Raw genomic sequence first — 21,408 nt, forward strand, 5'->3', positions numbered from 1 at the left:
TGAAAGATAGCTTTTTCGATACAATGACCTTTTATTTTTCATCCATTTATTTTTAATTTCATTTCATTTTTCACATTGTAATAGATATTCCAGTATAATATTTACATTTCAGTTTTGTCTAGAGGGCAGCCCAGAGTAGCACAACATGAAGAAGAATTACAGGAAGATACGAGAAGAAAACTAAAGTCAAAGTAAAGGGACCTTCACGAAGAGATGTAAATCACAGCCTGATTACTTTTCAAATTCCCACGGTACTGTATAACAACACACACACACACGAGTTTCTCTCACCTTTCATTTGTGGTAGTCTCTTTAAGTCTTGCTCGCCTCTGGTCGAAGCAAATCGGTGGTTTCTGTTCCTTTTCCGTGCTTTAGCTGGCCAGCATGGGCGGATGTTGCGGGGGGGCATTACCCCCTCCTAGTGGCTGAAATATGTTACAGCATTACTACGTCTAAAACTCTTCCAATACAAATATTTCGTATGTCAATATTTTTAATAGATGTAATATAATGATTGTTACAATACAAATCTGAATAATATCATGTTTTGTTTGAAATAATTTCATTTTTGAGCAGTCGTGTGTGTGTGTGTGTGTGTGGTGTGTGTGTGTGTGTGTGTGTGTGTGTGTGTGTGTGTGTGTGTGTGTGTGTGTGTGTGTGTGTGTGTGTGTGTGTGTGTGTGTGTGTGTGTGTGCGTGTGTGCGTGTGTGTGTGTGTGTGTGTGTGTGTGTGTGTGTGTGTGTGTGTGTGTGTGTGTGACGTATGAGGTTAAGGACACAAGTTCCCTCGCCTTTTTTTGCATATAAGTGATTCAGCTATTGTAATTACAATAAGATATGCGGCGATTTTTAAAACGTCCAATTTCTGGGACGTTTAAGGCGTCTACTTCTGCACTAAGGTAGGACACTGGTTAATAATATTGTGTTCAAGTAACCAAGGGATATAGTAGGTATCAAATAAGTATAAGATGTGCAGCTATGATAAGTTCTACAGTTATGTAATGCACTGTTGTTGTTGTTGGGGGGAGAGACCGCCGCTTCCATATGAGTGTGTGTGTACGGCGGGCGTGAGGCGGGCGCGAGGCGGGCATGAGGCGGGCGTGAGGCGGGCATGAGGCGGGCGGGCATGAGGCGGGCGTGAGGCGGGCATGAGGCGGGCGTGAGGCGGGCGTGAGGCGGGCGGGCATGAGGCGGGCGTGAGGCGGGCGTGAGGCGGGAATGAGGCGGGCGTGAGGCGGGCGTGAGGCGGGCGGGCGTGAGGCGGGCGTGAGGCGGGCATGAGGCGGGCGGGCGTGAGGCGGGCGTGAGGCGGGCGGGCATGAGGCGGGCGTGAGGCGGGCGGGCGTGAGGCGGGCGTGAGGCGGGCGTGAGGCGGGCGTGAGGCGGGCATGAGGCGGGCATGAGGGGACGAGTTGTGTTCGTATGTGGAAAAGTCATACTCAGTGCGGTGGGCGCTGGCTTTATTGCTACTGTATCCGTAGCGCCCCACGCAACAGCTGGGTCTGTGTGCTGACTTCAGTAACAAAGGTTTGCCAGTGGCGGAGTACGGTCTGACTCTGTGGTTTCTCATTAGTTCACGGCCCCAGGAAGTGTGTGGTTCTGTCATATAGGTAAACAACCAGGGTGGAAAGAGGTGCTGCAGCACAGGCGGTATGAGAAAAAGAAAGAGCTTTTTGAACATTAAAGCAAGGAGACGTGTCCCAGTAGAGACACCGTGGGGATTGCATTACATGTCACTTGTTACACCTCTTACACCTCTTACATACTCAACACTGTGGACAATCCCTATGGAGCACTTTGGGGTGAAGTGTCTCAGGGACACAACGACATGCTGACTGCAGTGGGGTTTGAACCTGTGACCCCCTGACCCCAACACCAACCCACTGCGCCACACGCCGCCCACAGTATTGAATGTTGAGTGACATGTAATGTAAGATGAGCATAAAAGGGCCCCTTTAAGGCAATTATTTGTCGCAGACTCGTGATGTGATCGGGTCCAAAAGGATGTTTATCCCACTGACTAACAGTAAATCAACGTTTATATATATTTTAGGTAAATGGTCCAAACTAGACTTTATTCAAACCATAAGATTTGAATGCGTCTATGCATTTAAATCAGATGTATCTCCCAACTTTATTCGTTTGACTGAATAGTGTTGTCGTAGCATCAACACAAGCTCACGGTTCATCATATCAAATAAATCATGATTATTAAAAAGGCAGGTTTTACTAGACAAGTATTTAAATGACAATTCAGTGTTGTGAAATGTGGTTATAATTTAATATAAATATAAAGTCCTTAACTAAAAAGAGCGCACATGGATATTCAAACGGCTGTGAAATCATTTAGTTTCATATTAAACTTATTGGTACTTGTGGGTTATCTGTCGCCACTTTTTTTGTTTTTTTCAGGCTAACCCTAACCCCTAGGATTAATGTTTGTTATTTTGAGAAATTAAAAAGTTAATGTGCAGGAGCCAGCTATACCCGCTATTAAAAACTACCAACTTATTTACTATAACATGAAATTTACTTAATTTAGACTCAAATCATTTGTTTTGTTGTATAAATATCAGTATGCTCTCGGACTAAGAGTGTCCAAACTGTTTTCCCCGAGGGGCACATACAGAAACATATATACGAAGGGCTCGAGGTTTTTCGCCTCATAAATTACAAGTTAGCAAAATCAATGAAATGTAAGTAAATGATGCTTGTGAGTGTTAGCAGCTCATCCGTTAAAACAGAAGCCTCAGATTGATTATAATAAGAGGAAATATTTCAAGCTTGTTATGTAAATAAGACATTGGGCTTTTTTCTTATCAACTAAGATATGTTAGAATTTTTTTCCAAGTGGTCTCATTAACACATGAATACTACTGTGTAATATATTGTTACATTTATATTTAAGAAGTACAGTATAAGACAAGCACAAGTTTAATCTGTGGGCCATATTTCATTTTACTTTTTGAATTCGCTGAGGGCTGATTCAAAATGTCCGCGGGCCGCATTTGGCCCCCGGGCCGGAGTTTGGACACCCCTGCTCTAGGATAACAACAATCGACGTCACCACACTGCGACTGCTTCAAATCCGGGCGGAGTCAGGGCACAGTGTCAACAATAAAATCTCACGTTGGTTCATGCATGCAGTCATCCAGAGAAATTCAGCGGCTCTATCTCCACCCTCCACCCGCCTCGCGATGGAGGATCTCCCGCAGCTGCCTCCGGAAGTCTGGGTGTACATCTTGAGCTTCCTGAGCACCGAGGAGAAACACACGGTGCGCTTCGGGTGCAGACAGCTGAAGGTGCTCATCGATCAGCCGTCTTTGTGGAGGAATCACACCGTGATGCTGTGCGACCTGAGGCGATACACCTACGGTTTCTGGGACATGCTGCGACACCGAAAACTTACCCGGGTTGCGGTGCGTCATTTGCGGCGTAAAGAGTGGCGTCGCCTCGTTAAATTCCTCCCGACGCTCAGCGCGGTGGTGTTCGTGGACGGAGGGAGGAAATACAAAGGGAAATACATGGAGAATGTGGCGCACTTTCCCGGGCTCAAGGTGGGGTAAACATTGTGTTAATGTGTGTATTTATTATATCAGGGTCATTAGAGAAAACACAGATATTGTATTTGAATAAAAGTACACAGGATTGGATTGGATACTGGATTACAAGAAGAATAACTCAGGTCTTGTACTTGAGTAAAAGTAGAAGTACTCAGATCTTGTACTTGAGTAAAAGTAGTAGTACTCACATCTTGTAGAAGTACTAAGGTCTTGTACTTGAGTAAAAGTAGTAGTACTCACATCTTGTAGAAGTACTCAGATCTTGTACTTCAGTAAAAGTAGTAGTACTCACATCTTGTAGAAGTACTAAGGTCTTGTACTTGAGTAAAAGTAGTAGTACTCACATCTTGTAGAAGTACTCAGATCTTGTACTTGAGTAAAAGTAGTAGTACTCACATCTTGTAGAAGTACTCAGATCTTGTACTTGAGTAAAAGTAGTAGTACTCACATCTTGTAGAAGTACTCAGATCTTGTACTTGAGTAAAAGTAGTAGTACTCACATCTTGTAGAAGTACTCAGATCTTGTACTTCAGTAAAAGTAGTAGTACTCACATCTTGTAGAAGTACTAAGGTCTTGTACTTGAGTAAAAGTAGTAGTACTCACATCTTGTAGAAGTACTCAGATCTTGTATTTGTGTAGAAGTACTCAGATCTTGTACTTGAGTAAAAGTAGAAGTACCAGAGTGAAGGAATTCTCTGTTACAGTAAAAGTTCTGCATTCAAAATGTTACTGAAGTAAAAGTAGAAAAGTATTATCATTAAAATATAGTTAAAGTAGCGACAGTACAAGTCATTAATCCAAATCTTTAAAGGTATTAAATACCGTGGAGTAAAAGTACAGCATGTAATGCACACTAAAGGGTCTTTGAGCATGTCTTCTCTCAGTGACTGGTATGTTAAATGTTTCCTCACTTTACCTGACCAGTGATCTCTCTCCTCTGAAGGACATCGGGGTGAGGAACGGCACCTGGGAGGAGCCCATGCTGGGGTCCAGCCTCACCTCCAAGCTGCAGGAGCGCCTGACTCACCTGAGCGTGTGCAACGTGAGGCTGCCCTGCTGCGCGCACTTCATCCAGGCCGTGGCTCACCTGGTGAACCTGCAGTACCTGCTGTTCCACCAGCAGGGGGAGGGCTACGGGCTGGACACCGTGAGGCCCGTGCCCTGCGAGGTCTTCCACAACCTCCTGCTGAGCCTGAAGAAACTGAAGCACCTGTCCTGGGGGATGAGAGGGGAGCCACCTGCACCTCTACCTGACAACTACCTGAGTCCATCAGACCCGGAGAGCCCAGGTGAGACAGACGGTCCCTATTACCTGAGTCCATCAGACCCAGAGAGCCCAGGTGAGACAGACGGTCCTTACTACCTGAGTCCATCAGACCCAGAGAGCCCAGGTGAGACAGACGGTCCTTACTACCTGAGTCCATCAGACCCAGAGAGCCCAGGTGAGACAGACGGTCCTTGTTACCTGAGTCCATCAGACCCAGAGAGCCCAGGTGAGACAGATGGTCCCTATTACCTGAGTCCATCAGACCCAGAGAGCCCAGGTGAGACAGACGGTCCTTACTACCTGAGTCCATCAGACCCAGAGAGCCCAGGTGAGACAGACGGTCCTTACTACCTGAGTCCATCAGACCCAGAGAGCCCACGTGAGACAGACGGTCCTTGTTACCTGAGTCCATCAGACCCAGAGAGCCCAGGTGAGACAGACGGTCCTTGTTACCTGAGTCCATCAGACCCAGAGAGCCCAGGTGAGACAGACGGTCCCTATTACCTGAGTCCATCAGACCCAGAGAGCCCAGGTGAGACAGACGGTCCCTATTACCTGAGTCCATCAGACCCAGAGAGCCCAGGTGAGACAGACGGTCCCTATTACCTGAGTCCATCAGACCCAGAGAGCCCAGGTGAGACAGACGGTCCTTATTACCTGAGTCCATCAGACCCAAGAGAGCCCACGTGAGACAGACGGTCCTTATTACCTGAGTCCATCAGACCCGGAGAGCCCAGGTGAGACAGACGGTCCTTGTTACCTGAGTCCATCAGACCCAGAGAGCCCAGGTGAGACAGACGGTCCCTATTACCTGAGTCCATCAGACCCAGAGAGCCCACGTGAGACAGACGGTCCTTATTACCTGAGTCCATCAGACCCAGAGAGCCCAGGTGAGACAGACGGTCCCTATTACCTGAGTCCATCAGACCCAGAGAGCCCAGGTGAGACAGACGGTCCTTACTACCTGAGTCCATCAGACCCGGAGAGCCCAGGTGAGACAGACGGTCCTTACTACCTGAGTCCATCAGACCCAGAGAGCCCACGTGAGACAGACGGTCCCTATTACCTGAGTCCATCAGACCCAGAGAGCCCACGTGAGACAGACGGTCCCTATTACCTGAGTCCATCAAAAATAAATAAAAGTAGAAGTACTCAGATCTTCTACTTGAGTAAAAGTAGAAGTACTCAGATCTTCTACTTGAGTAAAAGTAGAAGTACTCAGATCTTCTACTTGAGTAAAAGTAGAAGTACTCAGGTCTTGTTCTTGAATAAAGGTAGAAGTACTCAGATCCTGTACTTGAGTAAAAGTAGAAGTACTCAGATCTTGTTCTTGAGTAAAAGTAGAAGTACTCAGGTCTTGTTCTTGAATAAAGGTAGAAGTACTCAGATCCTGTACTTGAGTAAAAGTAGAAGTACTCAGATATTGTTCTTGAGTAAAAGTAGAAGTACTCAGGTCTTGTTCTTGAATAAAGGTAGAAGTACTCAGATCCTGTACTTGAGTAAAAGTAGAAGTACTCAGATCTGGTACTTGAGTAAAAGTAGAAGTACTCAGATCTTCTACTTGAGTAAAAGTAGAAGTACTCAGATCTGGTACTTGAGTAAAAGTAGAAGTACTCAGATCTTGTTCTTGAGTAAAGTAGAAGTACTCAGATCTTGTACTTGAGTAAAAGTAGAAGTACCAGAGTGTAGGAATACTCTGTTAAAGTCCTGCATTCAAAAAAATGTTCCTCAAGTAAAAGTAGAAAAGTATTCTCATCTAAATATAGTGAAAGACAGTGAAAGTAGTCGTTGTTTGATTGGTCCATTCCAGAATAATATATATGATGTGTTTTCTAATGATTGATCATGAAAGTGTTCTCAAAGCTCTCAAACTCCCTCTCTTCCTGTAAAGGTGTTCCCAGCTACGGAGGTCCGGCGCTCACCAGTCTGGAGCTGGTGGATTACCCAGAATGCATCCTGCCAGAGAACGCCCTGCAGAGCTTCTCGTCTCTGCGCTCTCTCACTGTTCGGTACCGATACATCAGAGAGGGCATCGAGTGCCGCCTGGCCTCCTGGCTGAAGCCCCTGCAGCAGCTGGAGACCCTCTGCATCGTCGGTGAGCACAGATCACATGGTTCTGAGAGCTTTGGTTATTTCCTCATCAACGGGAAGTAGTGGAGTACAAATACTTTGTTACTGTAATTAAGTAAATGTTTCTGGGATCAGTACTTTATTCCACTACTTATTTTCTGACCACTTTTTACTTACATGTTGAACAGTAACACAAATACCTGTACTTTCTACTTCTCACATGAACACAAATACCTGTACTTTCTACTTCTTACATGTTGAACACTAATACCTGTACTTTCTACTTCTCACATGTTGAACACAAATACCTGTACTTTCTACTTCTTACATGTTGAACACTAATACCTGTACTTTCTACTTCTTACATGTTGAACCCAAATACCTGTACTTTCTACTTCTTACATGTTGAACCCAAATACCTGTACTTTCTACTTCTTACATGTTGAACTCAAATACCTGTACTTTCTACTTCTCACATGTTGAACTCAAATACCTGTACTTTCTACTTCTCACATGTTGAACTCAAATACCTGTACTTTCTACTTCTCACATGTTGAACACAAATACCTGTACTTTCTACTTCTCACATGTTGAACCCAAATACCTGTACTTTCTACTTCTCTCATGTTGAACTCAAATACCTGTACTCTCTACTTCTTACATGTTGAACTCAAATACCTGTACTTTCTACTTCTTACATGTTGAACTCAAATACCTGTACTTTCTACTTCTTACATGTTTAACTCAAATACCTGTACTTTCTACTTCTTACATGTTTAACTCAAATACCTGTACTCTCTACTTCTCTCATGTTGAACCCAAATACCTGTACTTTCTACTTCTCACATGTTGAACACAAATACCTGTACTTTCTACTTCTCTCATGTTGAACACAAATACCTGTACTTTCTACTTCTCTCATGTTGAACACAAATACCTGTACTTTCTACTTCTTACATGTTGAACTCAAATACCTGTACTTTCTACTTCTCACATGTTGAACACAAATACCTGTACTTTCTACTTCTCTCATGTTGAACTCAAATACCTGTACTTTCTACTTCTCACATGTTGAACCCAAATACCTGTACTTTCTACTTCTTACATGTTGAACTCAAATACTTGTACTTTCTACTTCTCACATGTTGAACTCAAATACCTGTACTTTCTACTTCTCACATGTTGAACCCAAATACCTGTACTTTCTACTTCTCACATGTTGAACCCAAATACCTGTACTTTCTACTTCTCACATGTTGAACACAAATACCTGTACTTTCTACTTCTCACATGTTGAACCCAAATACCTGTACTTTCTACTTCTTACATGTTGAACTCAAATACCTGTACTTTCTACTTCTTACATGTTGAACTCAAATACCTGTACTTTCTACTTCTTACATGTTGAACTCAAATACCTGTACTTTCTACTTCTTACATGTTGAACTCAAATACCTGTACTTTCTACTTCTTACATGTTGAACCCAAATACCTGTACTTTCTACTTCTTACATGTTGAACACAAATACCTGTACTTTCTACTTCTCTCATGTTGAACTCAAATACCTGTACTTTCTACTTCTCACATGTTGAACTCAAATACTTGTACTTTCTACTTCTCTCATTTCCCAAACAGCTGGTTCCTTTAGTCTGAATGTGTGTTGGTGCGTGGTCATTATTCTGTAGAGTCACTGCGTGCCTATTGGTTGGAACACGATCCGTGTATCCATCACTTCCTGGTCTTCTCTAAAGAAGAGGGACCAATGGAAACGTTGTCATGTTGCCGTTGGTCACCATGGAAACATTCATTAGCTAACAATGACATTATTGTTCTATTAATATAAAGGGAGGTCAGGTACTCTTTAAAGCAGCTGCTAGTTATGGGTACTTTTTACTGAAGTACACTTCAAAGCCTCTTTACTTCTACTTGAGTAAAGAAGTTTAGTCAGTACTTCTACTTTCACCAGAGTATTTTTAAACACGAGTATCTGTACTTCTACTTGAGGAAAGGATGTGTGTACTTCTACTTGAGTAAAGGATGTGTGTACTTCTACTTGAGTAAAGGATGTGTGTACTTCTACTAGAGGAAAGGATGTGTGTACTTCTACTAGAGGAAAGGATGTGTGTACTTCTACTAGAGGAAAGGATGTGTGTACTTCTACTTGAGTAAAGGATGTGTGTACTTCTACTTGAGTAAAGGATGTGTGTACTTCTACTAGAGTAAAGGATGTGTGTACTTCTACTAGAGTAAAGGATGTGTGTACTTCTACTAGAGTAAAGGATGTGTGTACTTCTACTAGAGTAAAGGATGTGTGTACTTCTACTAGAGTAAAGGATGTGTGTACTTCTACTAGAGTAAAGGATGTGTGTACTTCTACTAGAGGAAAGGATGTGTGTACTTCTACTAGAGGAAAGGATGTGTGTACTTCTACTTGAGTAAAGGATGTGTGTACTTCTACTTGAGTAAAGGATGTGTGTACTTCTACTAGAGGAAAGGATGTGTGTACTTCTACTAGAGGAAAGGATGTGTGTACTTCTACTAGAGGAAAGGATGTGTGTACTTCTACTTGAGGAAAGGATGTGTGTACTTCTACTAGAGTAAAGGATGTGTGTACTTCTACTTGAGTAAAGGATGTGTGTACTTCTACTTGAGTAAAGGATGTGTGTACTTCTACTTGAGGAAAGGATGTGTGTACTTCTACTAGAGTAAAGGATGTGTGTACTTCTACTTGAGGAAAGGATGTGTGTACTTCTACTAGAGGAAAGGATGTGTGTACTTCTACTTGAGTAAAGGATGTGTGTACTTCTACTTGAGGAAAGGATGTGTGTACTTCTACTAGAGGAAAGGATGTGTGTACTTCTACTAGAGTAAAGGATGTGTGTACTTCTACTTGAGTAAAGGATGTGAGTACTTTTGCCCTCTGGCCAGATGTGTAACGTGTCTCTTCCTCTGTGGTGTCTCTCCTCTCAGGGGGAAACTCTCTGGCCGCCTACACCACCACCATCCCCTCCAGTGTGTCCCGCCTCACGCTCAGAGTGGCTATAACTCTGAAGGACATGGACTCCATCGCTCCCAAAGTCCCGGCTCTGGAGCATCTGGACATCGAGCAGAATAGATCCAGCGGGAGTCTCTGCAGACGGATCCCCATGCTGTTCCCTCAGCTCAAGACGCTCAGGATACGGTGAGAAAAACAAGACTCAGCTTTTGCCACTGGAACGGTCTGCCCAGTGAGGACATCCTTCCTCCTTAGGGGGATCTGAAAACATCTCGTCTCGGGACTACAGAGGAAATCACATGGGCTTCTTGGCCAGCTCTAAACGGCAGGGTTTATTAGTGTCCCCGTTGAAGACACGTCTGTCCTTATTGCTGCCTGTTGGCACAGCATGTCCTGCAGGGACATCTGGCAGTCCATCGTATCGGTTACGTGTCTCTCTTCTCAGGTGGGGACAGGAGTCCTCGTGCTTCGCTTGTTGTCTGCTCAAGCAGAATGTACATTATTCTCCTAACAACAGGTAAACACTTAGCACTGGGTTGTTCGGGCTCTCTCTTAACGGGGTATTCGTCTCGTGTCCCGCGTCTTCCAGGGAATTGTCGTGCAAACTTGTCGGCTGCATGCTCTGAAAAGAGGGAAGTATTCTTGTGTCTTTTATAAACTTTAACCAGAACTTAAACTTGTAAAGGAGCGATACAGTGTCTCGCTGTCGTGGCGCTTGGTACTCTGACTATTGTTCCGGGACACATTTCAATTATGCAACAACAAACTATTATTAGCCTTAGAAACATATTAATTATGTTTACATGACAACCACGTAAAGGCTACACTCACACCTTCCGTAGCAAACACTGCAACAAACACTGGATTTATCACCGTTCGTGACTGGTGGGAAACTCTCCCTGGTCCCCGGCTCGAGCCTCAGCCTCAGGATCCACGCGTCTGGGATCCTCTCCAGAATGGAAGGAGTCATCACATACAGAGCATCAACTAGTTCCTGAACCGTGTCCTTCACATGCTGATGCCGAAACCCTGGTCCATGCGTTCGTCACCTCCCGCTTGGACTACTGCAATGGTCTCCTGTTCGGGGTCCCCAACAAAACCCCGGACAGGCTCCAGTATGTCCAACACGGTGCTGCTAGGGTGCTCACGCACACAAAGCCGTGGCAGCACATCACTCCCACCCTCATCCACCTCCACTGGCTGCCGGTCAAGTCCCGCATATCATTCAAAATCCTCCTCCTCGCCTACAAGTCCCTCCATGTCCTTGTCCTCCAGTACCTATCGGACATCCTCCACCCACATGCCCCACCCCGGAACCTGCGGTCCTCAGACTCTGGCCTGCTCACCACCCCCCGCACCAAACTGCGAACCTTCGGGGACAGAGCCTTCAGCGTGGCAGCCCCCACCCTCTGGAACGCTCTCCCTGCGGAGATCCGCAACATCCCCACGCTGGACGCCTTCAAAGGACCCTCAAGACCCGTCTGTTCGCTAAGGCCTTTGGCCCCTAATCTATTTGTTGTCTGTCTGACTGCCTTTTGTTTTGCCCTGTTCTTCCTTGTGAAGCGACCTTGGGTCTCATGAAAGGCGCTTTATAAATCCAAGCTATTATTATTGATATACAAGAGAGGGAGTTACAGTCACAAGATGGAGGAGTACATCATACATCCAGTCATGTTCAAAATACTGACTTTTTCTCAAAATCTAAAAATTATGCATTTGTTTTCAGAATTGCAATGCGTTAAAAAACTCGCCCGTCCTCTCTCTGTGTCTCAGGTTTTTCCGCAGAGAGCCGGAGAAAGACCTCCTGAGCCTCCATCGCCTGCGGCACCTGGTGCGGCTGGAGCTGCTGGTGGAGCGGTCCTTCATCCTGCGGGACTATCTGAACGGACACCCCTGGCCCAGCCCCTGCGTCCAGGAGCACATCAACCAGCTGAGAGAGCTGTCGCAGAACCGCATCACCGTCATCACCACCATGAGGCGGAGGAACCCTCTGAGGGAGTGTGACTGTGTGTGGGAGGGAGACTGAGGGGTGGGGGGGTTCGTCTCTGAGAAGAAAGAAGACTGTGGATTTGTTTTTGTTTTAAATAAACGTCCTTATTTTTGCTGCAAACATACTTTTAAAGAGTCCCTATCATACTTTGTTCCCTCTCCTGTAGAGAGTTATATATATTTGTGTGCATGTTAATGGTCTGCAAAGGCTCAAATCCCAAAGTTCCTGAACATATGACATCACAATGTAATACTCGCGCTCCTATTGGCTAGCGCTCTGACACATGATAGGCTAAGGGGCGGGACATCTTTAAGTGGTTGACCAATCACAAGAGAGCAGTAGCTCAAAAGGAAGTGCTTTGTTTTTTACAATTATACAAATCCTTGTCTTTCCCTTTATTTCAGTGTCAATCTGAAAAGTACTCTCGGCACTTTCTCAAATGAGCCCGCACTGATGTTTTTTTTCATTGGTGTAATATCTGCTACGGCCCGTCCACACTACAGCTTCGACAGCTTCAAAAACGGTTTCCAACGCGTCTGCCCGTTCACTTTGAATGGGGTGACGCCACTTTTCGCCGAACTGCATTGTGGGAAGCAGAGCGGAGCTTTCCAGGCTGCAAAAGTTGAGCAATGTTCAACTTTTGAAGCTTTCGGTGGAAGCGTCAGCCAATCAAATCATATGCAGTACGAGCTCTAGCCAATCAAACCGCTGCTTGTGTGTCCGGGGCGGGAGATTCATGTGATTGGTTGTTGGTCGAGCTTCAGACACGCCCAGCTGTGGACGGGCCGTTACTGTCCATAGTTGATTTAGCAGTTCCTTTGTTGTTGATGGATTGAGGTTAGCAGCAGTTATGCAAAGAAGCTTAGCTGGAAAACTTCTTTCATGTTTTCATGGTCCTCACGTTCAGAAAGTGAAGCTGGATTATCGTCTGTTTGCTGAATCACATGAAGGTCAATTGTGTTCATAATAAAATGATCCTGAATTTCATTTGGCATTTGTTTTGTTTGTCCTTCTTTCATTTCTCTTGTTCCTCCCCGTAGGATTCATTTATAATAATGTAGACGTTTGTAATGAAAGAGACTGACGGTACGTCCGCACGGCAGCGTCGCGTTGAAGCTTGCGGTTGCCAGTAGGCGTGTCTGACCAATCACATGAATCTCCCGTCCACACACAAGCACGCGGTTTGATTGGCTGGCGTTTGCACTGGCATATGATTTGATTGGCTGGCGCTTCCGTTGACGCTTGAATAGTTGAAAATGTCTCAACTTTCGAGGCGAGCAACGGAGGCAAAGCGGCGAGACGGAACCACAATGCAGTTCGGCAAAGCGTGAAGCGTCTGCAGTGTGGACCGGTGTGGACGTACCGTAACACAAATCGGACCCTTTTTAAGTAACACAGCACTTCCACCTCAAATAAAACATTTAGAGAATCAGTTTAAATATTTAAACCTTTAAAGGTGGGGTAGGTACGTTTCAGAAACCGGCTCGAGATACACTTTTTGTTATATTCCATGGAATGCTCTTAACATCCCGATAGCAATGAATATCTGAAGTGCTTTGACAACAAATCCATAAAAAAACGTCATCTGGAGAAGCCGTGATACTGTAAAAAGTACAACCTGCCTGTCAGCCTTCCATCGGGGCACACACTTATCTCGTGCCCTCATTGGTCATGTGCGCGTTCGTGTGTGTTGGGGGAGGGGCGCTGTAAGGAAGTGGCAGATTTTCTCCGGTTGTGTATTTTCAAATTCTAGCGATCTCGAGCCGGTTTCTCAAACTTACCTACCCCACCTTTAAGTAAAGCAAAATGTAAAAACAACATTATTTTAATATACTTACTTTACTTACCTATAAGGAAAACACATTTATTAAATAGGCAGACCTAGAGTTAACTAAATGTTCATGCTACGAATATAAACTAATGTAATGCCAGAATAAAGAATAAACACAATGATGTATAAAACTAAATTAATGTTAACCATAACGTCAACCTGCTGTAGGCATAGGTTTCATCACATGTTGCTCATCTCGTAATTAAACGTGATTTCGCTGCTGAATTCATAAAAAGGGATCAATAACATGATTGTATTTGATGTATAATTATGTTTGACGAAAGTTCAAATGATTTATAAATCATCTTCCAGGTATTGCAGCTCCTAAAACATAAAACTAATGTCATCATCAGTGAAAGAAACGTCCACATTTAAAAAATAATGATTATTTAATGAAGCGGCGCGTCACCCCCCAGCTAAACCAATCAGACGCGTCTCATCTCCCACGAGCCAATCACAGCGCATCTGGCAAACGTTCAAATTTGCTCTTGTATAGACGGCAATGCGTATGTGTTTATCGCACCCAATTTGAAGTCTCTCCTGATTTAATATCTTTGTATTTTAATCTCAACTATACAGTATAAACAAATGATGGATTCTAAACGATGAGAGTATGCAGGATATTTCTTATTTGACACAATAACAACAACATCCAAAGAAAGAACGGCCTCAGTGTTTCTGTCCATATGTTGGAGGCATTAATGAGAACACAAAGGCTGTTACCATGAGTATTTTTAAAAGGCGGTCATGGATGAGAATTCAAAATCTGCACTGGATGAAACACAATTTTCAGCTGCAAAAGTTTGGACTTTGTGGACTTCAAAGAGCTAAGTGGAATATTGTATTGTATGTAATGATAAACACGAGACTAAAACCAAAAGGTGTGTAGCTTTGCACAGATTGTTAGAGCCATCTAGTTTCATAAGAAAGGCCACCTAATTGTGACGTCTGTAGTCAACGCACTATAAAAGACTACAATTCCCACGGCGCCTCCTCTAAAGTGACAGAGATGGGTCAGAAACCGCCCAATTACCCTTTAAGTTATCAAGTTATAAAGGCCTTATCAAGAAAGAAAGAATACTTAAGTTGTTTGTTATTTAATTTGAGGTTTGCCTATTTGTTTTGAATATTGTAAAGACCTCTTTTCTTTGTTGCGTGTGTAAAAGTTTATTATTTTGAGCAAACGCATCGCATAACATCATCTAAAGCACATGTGTCAAACTCGAGGCCCGGGGGCCAAATCAGGGCCGTGGTGGATTTAATTTCGGCCCGCAGGATAATTTCTAATTCCTATTAGATCTGGCCCGCCGGTATATTGCTCACGCTTTGCCGAACTGCATTGTGGTTCCTTTGCTCGCTTCGAAAGTTGAGAAAGGTTCAACTTTTCAAGCTTCGACGGAAGCGTCAGCCAATCAAACCATATGCCAGTACAAGCTCCAGCCAATCAGACCGCGTGCTTGTGTGTCCGGGGCGGGAGATTCGTGTGATCGGTTGTCGGTCGAGGTTAAGACACGCCCGCCGGCAAGCTTCAACGCGACGCTGCCGTGTGGACGTAATATAAAGATCGAGGAAAGAAAACAAGTTAAAAAAGGTCTGTTCAAGGCGTCGAGTGGCTTGATAGAAGAACAAGGAAGGAAGGACACGAGACATACAGGCTATGGTTCAATCCTTTATTTACACAGTGTCTGTTTCCACCCTCTCAGAACTCCATCAGTAGAGTCATGGGTTCTGCAGACTTCAGACTGACTTCCTGTTTCTTTCCGTATTCTCCGTGCTCCACTTTCACTCCGGCTTTCCTACATTTCTCCGAGGCGGCCATTTTCTCCCTGCATTTAGATATTAGGGTGGAGAAGAGCTGCCCCCCCCCTCTGCTCTCCCTCCTCCGTTTGGGCAAACCCTCCCCCAGCAGGGAGTCCTGGTGGATAAACAAAACGCTCCCGGGGAAATCCAGCACGGAAACCGAGTGTCCGGAGTCTTTACGGAAAAATGTGGTGGTCATCAGACTTCTGGCTTTGGAGGAGGTGACAGAACAAGAGGAAACAAAACGGTCATTGCCAACATGTGATTCTCTGTAATCATTGTGCATATGGTTAAAATAATAAATACACTTGTTACAAAAAAGGGAAAGGATGCGAGTATCTATTAATCATAACTGAGTGCATGAATATATGCAACAAACTTAAGAACACACTTGTTATCCTTTACTTTACAGATATCAGTTTGCATTCATGCGTTCACCTGACGGCCACAAAGTCGTCTGTCGTCTGAGGAATATTAACCAGATTATAACTATTAGTCACAGGGAAGTTAAAAAGTCGTCTCACCCATCTCATGAGTGACATCCTCCGTGGCTCCGTGGAAGAAACAAACGTACACCACCAATCCTTTCTGGATCTGAGGACAGAGAGGATTCATCCGGTTCAAAACTGTGGGGAAACTTCTGAAGCAACGAGACTCAGAGGAGAGAGACGAGGAGAGCTGGAGCTCTGATGGAGTCAGGACTCAGAGAGACACGAGGAGAGCTGGAGCTCTGATGGAGTCAGGACTCAGAGACACGAGGAGAGCTGGAGCTCTGATGAAGTCAGGACTCAGAGAGACACGAGGAGAGCTGGAGCTCTGATGGAGTCAGGACTCAGAGAGACGAGGAGAGCTGGAGCTCTGATGGAGTCAGGACTCAGAGACACGAGGAGAGCTGGAGCTCTGATGGAGTCAGGACTCAGAGAGACACGAGGAGAGCTGGAGCTCTGATGGAGTCAGGACTCAGAGACACGAGGAGAGCTGGAGCTCTGATGGAGTCAGGACTCAGAGACTCGAGGAGAGCTGGAGCTCTGATGGAGTCAGGACTCAGAGAGACACGAGGAGAGCTGGAGCTCTGATGGAGTCAGGACTCAGAGACACGAGGAGAGCTGGAGCTCTGATGGAGTCAGGACTCAGAGACACGAGGAGAGCTGGAGCTCTGATGGAGTCAGGACTCAGAGAGACACGAGGAGAGCTGGAGCTCTGATGGAGTCAGGACTCAGAGACACGAGGAGAGCTGGAGCTCTGATGGAGTCAGGACTCAAAGACTCGAGGAGAGCTGGAGCTCTGATGGAGTCAGGACTCAGAGACTCGAGGAGAGCTGGAGCTCTGATGGAGTCAGGACTCAGAGACACGAGGAGAGCTGGAGCTCTGATGGAGTCAGGACTCAGAGAGACGAGGAGAGCTGGAGCTCTGATGGAGTCAGGACTCAGAGACACACGAGGAGAGCTGGAGCTCTGATGGAGTCAGGACTCAGAGACTCGAGGAGAGCTGGAGCTCTGATGGAGTCAGGACTCAGAGAGACACGAGGAGAGCTGGAGCTCTGATGGAGTCAGGACTCAGAGAGACACGAGGAGAGCTGGAGCTCTGATGGAGTCAGGACTCAGAGAGACGAGGAGAGCTGGAGCTCTGATGGAGTCAGGACTCAGAGACACGAGGAGAGCTGGAGCTCTGATGGAGTCAGGACTCAGAGAGACACGAGGAGAGCTGGAGCTCTGATGGAGTCAGGACTCAGAGAGACGAGGAGAGCTGGAGCTCTGATGGAGTCAGGACTCAGAGACACACGAGGAGAGCTGGAGCTCTGATGGAGTCAGGACTCAGAGACACGAGGAGAGCTGGAGCTCTGATGGAGTCAGGACTCAGAGAGACACGAGGAGAGCTGGAGCTCTGATGGAGTCAGGACTCAGAGACTCGAGGAGAGCTGGAGCTCTGATGGAGTCAGGACTCAGAGAGACACGAGGAGAGCTGGAGCTCTGATGGAGTCAGGACTCAGAGACACGAGGAGAGCTGGAGCTCTGATGGAGTCAGGACTCAGAGACACGAGGAGAGCTGGAGCTCTGATGGAGTCAGGACTCAGAGACTCGAGGAGAGCTGGAGCTCTGATGGAGTCAGGACTCAGAGACACACGAGGAGAGCTGGAGCTCTGATGGAGTCAGGACTCAGAGACTCGAGGAGAGCTGGAGCTCTGATGGAGTCAGGACTCAGAGAGACACGAGGAGAGCTGGAGCTCTGATGGAGTCAGGACTCAGAGACACGAGGAGAGCTGGAGCTCTGATGGAGTCAGGACTCAGAGACACGAGGAGAGCTGGAGCTCTGATGGAGTCAGGACTCAGAGAGACACGAGGAGAGCTGGAGCTCTGATGGAGTCAGGACTCAGAGAGACACGAGGAGAGCTGGAGCTCTGATGGAGTCAGGACTCAGAGAGACACGAGGAGAGCTGGAGCTCTGATGGAGTCAGGACTCAGAGAGACACGAGGAGAGCTGGAGCTCTGATGGAGTCAGGACTCAGAGACACGAGGAGAGCTGGAGCTCTGATGGAGTCAGGACTCAGAGACTCGAGGAGAGCTGGAGCTCTGATGGAGTCAGGACTCAGAGACACGAGGAGAGCTGGAGCTCTGATGGAGTCAGGACTCAGAGAGACACGAGGAGAGCTGGAGCTCTGATGGAGTCAGGACTCAGAGAGACACGAGGAGAGCTGGAGCTCTGATGGAGTCAGGACTCAGAGACACGAGGAGAGCTGGAGCTCTGATGGAGTCAGGACTCAGAGAGACACGAGGAGAGCTGGAGCTCTGATGGAGTCAGGACTCAGAGACACGAGGAGAGCTGGAGCTCTGATGGAGTCAGGACTCAGAGAGACACGAGGAGAGCTGGAGCTCTGATGGAGTCAGGACTCAGAGAGACACGAGGAGAGCTGGAGCTCTGATGGAGTCAGGACTCAGAGAGACGAGGAGAGCTGGAGCTCTGATGGAGTCAGGACTCAGAGACACACGAGGAGAGCTGGAGCTCTGACCACACGGTAGAGATACCAAATCAATCCTGAAGCCCCTCCTGCAGCTCCAGGTTCTGGTTCAGAGTGTAATCACCAACATTCTTCAGTAGAGAGACTGAACAGCTGAGGACACTGAATCCCAGCTGTTGTGGCTTTTGGCTCGGGGTCCTCTGCGCACCGAGGAGGAAGTGTTCCAGGCGTCCCACAGCAATACCTATCTCTGACCCTCCTTAAGGGAGGTGACGGCTGCTCAAGCTTGGTCAGCTTACTAATGTATGTTTATGTGGAGACACTGCAGCTATTCATCAAGTATCAGTTTACATGAGAAATAGTTTCTTTGAAAACCTTTAATACCTATATTTATATTTTTCTTTCACTGCCTTTTTAGAATAACAAGCATATTTCACTTTCAGTTGCATCTGGACATTTATTGTATTGTTCCCCTCATCGGTCAGCCCACGCGTGAGTCACAGACCAACGACTAAAACAAATAGTCACTACACACGGTGTTATTGATCCACCACCTCTAGAAGCTGCTCTGACGACCACGAGGAATGTGTGGACGACATTTTAAGTAAATCCATCGAGGAATATTTATTGACATTTTTAGGCCAATAAACAGAAAATTCGTGCGTTACGTGGATCATCCTGAGAGCAGGACGTGAGAAGTCTCCCAGCCCGGACTAATCGGTTGAATATAATCCAGATCATTTAATAATGCAAAGATAAATAACTCCGCTCACCTCCGCCCACTGAGCACCAGCTGGTTGGATCTTAACTTTAGCCTCGCTGCACTGCTGGAGGACGATCCGGGCCTGAAGAGATGTGTTCCTCTGCAGGGGGGGAGCAGCACTACACACGCACACACACACACACACACACACGCACACGCACACGCACACACACACACACACACAATTAACTCACATTCATTACCTCAGACGTGTCTAAATTGTTTTTAAATCTGACCTGCCGATGTAATCTTAATGAACCATAATTGAACACACACAAGTTTTTCTTAACTTCTTGTCGATGCAAAATGTATATTAAAATGTTTGTTTATCACGAAGACAGACAACAGCTGCCCCCAAATGTTTGCTATTTTCTTTTTGGTGGCTGTCAGAAAGTTGTGGCACATGTGTGTACATGTGGCCAGATAAAAAGAGTACATAAAACTGATCGATTATTCATTGCTAATTTCCAATAAAAATAAATATTTGTTGTTGTTCTTCTTGTGTGTCAGTTATCCACACCAATCAGAAGTGCTGTGCTCCACATGTACCAGCCATTATTAACCAATCAGAAGTGGCCCATGATAGAAGGTGATAGACAGATTGATCCAATCACCTGCCAAGTGTCCTTGAAAGTGCCTGCCCTTTCCAAATGGCTTCCAATGGAGCTTCAGATGGTTTCTGAGTCAGGTTAGCGACGCTCCATCACGTGTTTCTATCACAGGGTGAGTCTTAAACTGAAGCTCGACTTTAAAGCAATGGAAGTTTCATGTAAGTTTAGTTCTTTCACTCGTAGCTCGGGCTGCGGGGCGCTAGAGACGGGAGCACGTTGATGCGACCTTCCTAGCCGGAGTTATGGCCGCATTTTACAATAAACTTCCGTTGGGTCGCTTAAAAACAAATATCGCACAGCCCTAGTGAGTATTGGCACGTACCTACCTGTCCACATTCGTCGGGGGTTTTGCTGATTGCGTGGAGGAAGAGTCAGGGATGGTGATGACGGGCCAGGGTTTGGAGCTCGGAGCTGATAAAGGCTCCACACCACAGCTGGATGTTATTTGATCCGCTTCCAGGTCCTTCTTTCTCCTCCTCTTTGGTTGTTGGGCGCTTTCACAGCTCTGAGTTTGAGTTTTAATCCCTCTGCCTTGACTGGGAGGTTTGATTTCCTTGCTCTTGGATTGAGGAGGTTTGTGTGCAGCTGTGAGCTCAGGGGGGAGATTTGATTCTGGGAGAGGGTTGATGATGTCCTGGACTTTGACGAAGTGAAGTGTTCTGGCGCTAACGTGAGAAATAACGATCTCTTTCTGCTCCTGAGGTCCAGTCGGCTCAGAGTTTACAGAGGGGAGTGTTTTGTTCTGGAAAAGTCTGGCCACGTTAAGGGCGTTAGAAGCCGTTGGATGGAGGGTTATTGGAGTACTTGAGGGGAAATGAATGGGCGTTTTCAGATGAACCAGGATGGGAATTCTGGGCTGAGGCAGCGAAGGGGTTTCCTAGGAGTAAGATGAGAAACAGAAAGTCAGTGAGACGTTGTGAGAAAGTACGTCTTTTCCATAACAGTGTAACATCAACAGGGTCTGTCTCTGTATTCAGAGGCAGCTGCAGTGTTTCTAGAAGGTTATTTCAATTCATCTCTCGAAGTAGAAGTTATTATCTGACACAGCACAGATTGCATGCCCAAACATATAGATTTTTTTACGAATGTCTTTTAATGTCGGCAACAGAATGGTTAAGATGTTTTATCATGCTTTTATTGAAAGTGTGCTGTCCTTCGGCATCATTCGGCAACGCCACTGAGGCTCAGTCAAAGTCAGTCAGGAGGGCCGTAACATCGGCCGGTACATTGACAGGAATCTAATGTTCTAGTCTAGAAAGCTTATACAAGGGCAGAGTTTTAAAACACAATATTGTGAGCGACCTGCGGCACCCTCTCGCCTCTTGTTTTGAACTGTGCCATCCGGGCGGAGATCTCGTGCCCCTCTGGTAAAAGAGAACAGATCTCGGCTGTCTTTCGTTCCACAAGCCATCAAACGCCCGAATCGGTGATGGCTAGGACGCACTGTTTACCCAGCTGGTCTGGCACTGACCCCCCCGTCGTTAGTGACGTATGTGTTATCTTTTTAATGCCTTGTGACTAGTGCTGCGTACCTGGACTCACATTCAGGTTCAGGTCCGGA

At 46.0% G+C, this 21,408-nt stretch overlaps 2 protein-coding genes across 3 annotated transcripts; one reads left to right on the forward strand and one right to left on the reverse strand.

Annotated features, from left to right (window-relative positions):
• The first annotated feature begins 794 nt into the window (after window positions 1-794).
• On the forward strand, window positions 795-12,010 carry LOC117441987 (uncharacterized). Of its 2 annotated transcripts, none has more exons than XM_034077985.1 (5): window positions 795-898; window positions 4,507-4,852; window positions 6,722-6,925; window positions 9,872-10,082; window positions 11,670-12,010. In XM_034077985.1, exons 2-5 carry the CDS (start codon window positions 4,543-4,545, stop codon window positions 11,920-11,922), a joined length of 978 nt encoding a protein of 325 aa, XP_033933876.1. In that variant the 5' UTR covers window positions 795-898; window positions 4,507-4,542; the 3' UTR covers window positions 11,923-12,010. The 2 variants fall into 2 exon arrangements, with proteins under 2 accessions (XP_033933876.1, XP_033933875.1); XM_034077984.2 differs by lacking the exon at window positions 795-898 and adding an exon at window positions 3,063-3,556.
• A 3,363-nt stretch (window positions 12,011-15,373) lies between these two features.
• Window positions 15,374-20,724, reverse strand: LOC117441986 (uncharacterized; the record flags this gene model as incomplete). The annotated part of the gene is made up of 4 exons (XM_034077982.1): window positions 15,374-15,727; window positions 16,042-16,111; window positions 19,247-19,355; window positions 20,174-20,724. Coding segments are annotated over 4 exons (1,041 nt in total), but the record flags the coding sequence as incomplete, so codon positions are not given.
• Between the last annotated feature and the right edge of the window lie 684 nt (window positions 20,725-21,408).

Source organism: Pseudochaenichthys georgianus, unplaced genomic scaffold, assembly GCF_902827115.2.
Source record: "Pseudochaenichthys georgianus unplaced genomic scaffold, fPseGeo1.2 scaffold_2253_arrow_ctg1, whole genome shotgun sequence".
Taxonomy (NCBI): domain Eukaryota; kingdom Metazoa; phylum Chordata; class Actinopteri; order Perciformes; family Channichthyidae; genus Pseudochaenichthys; species Pseudochaenichthys georgianus.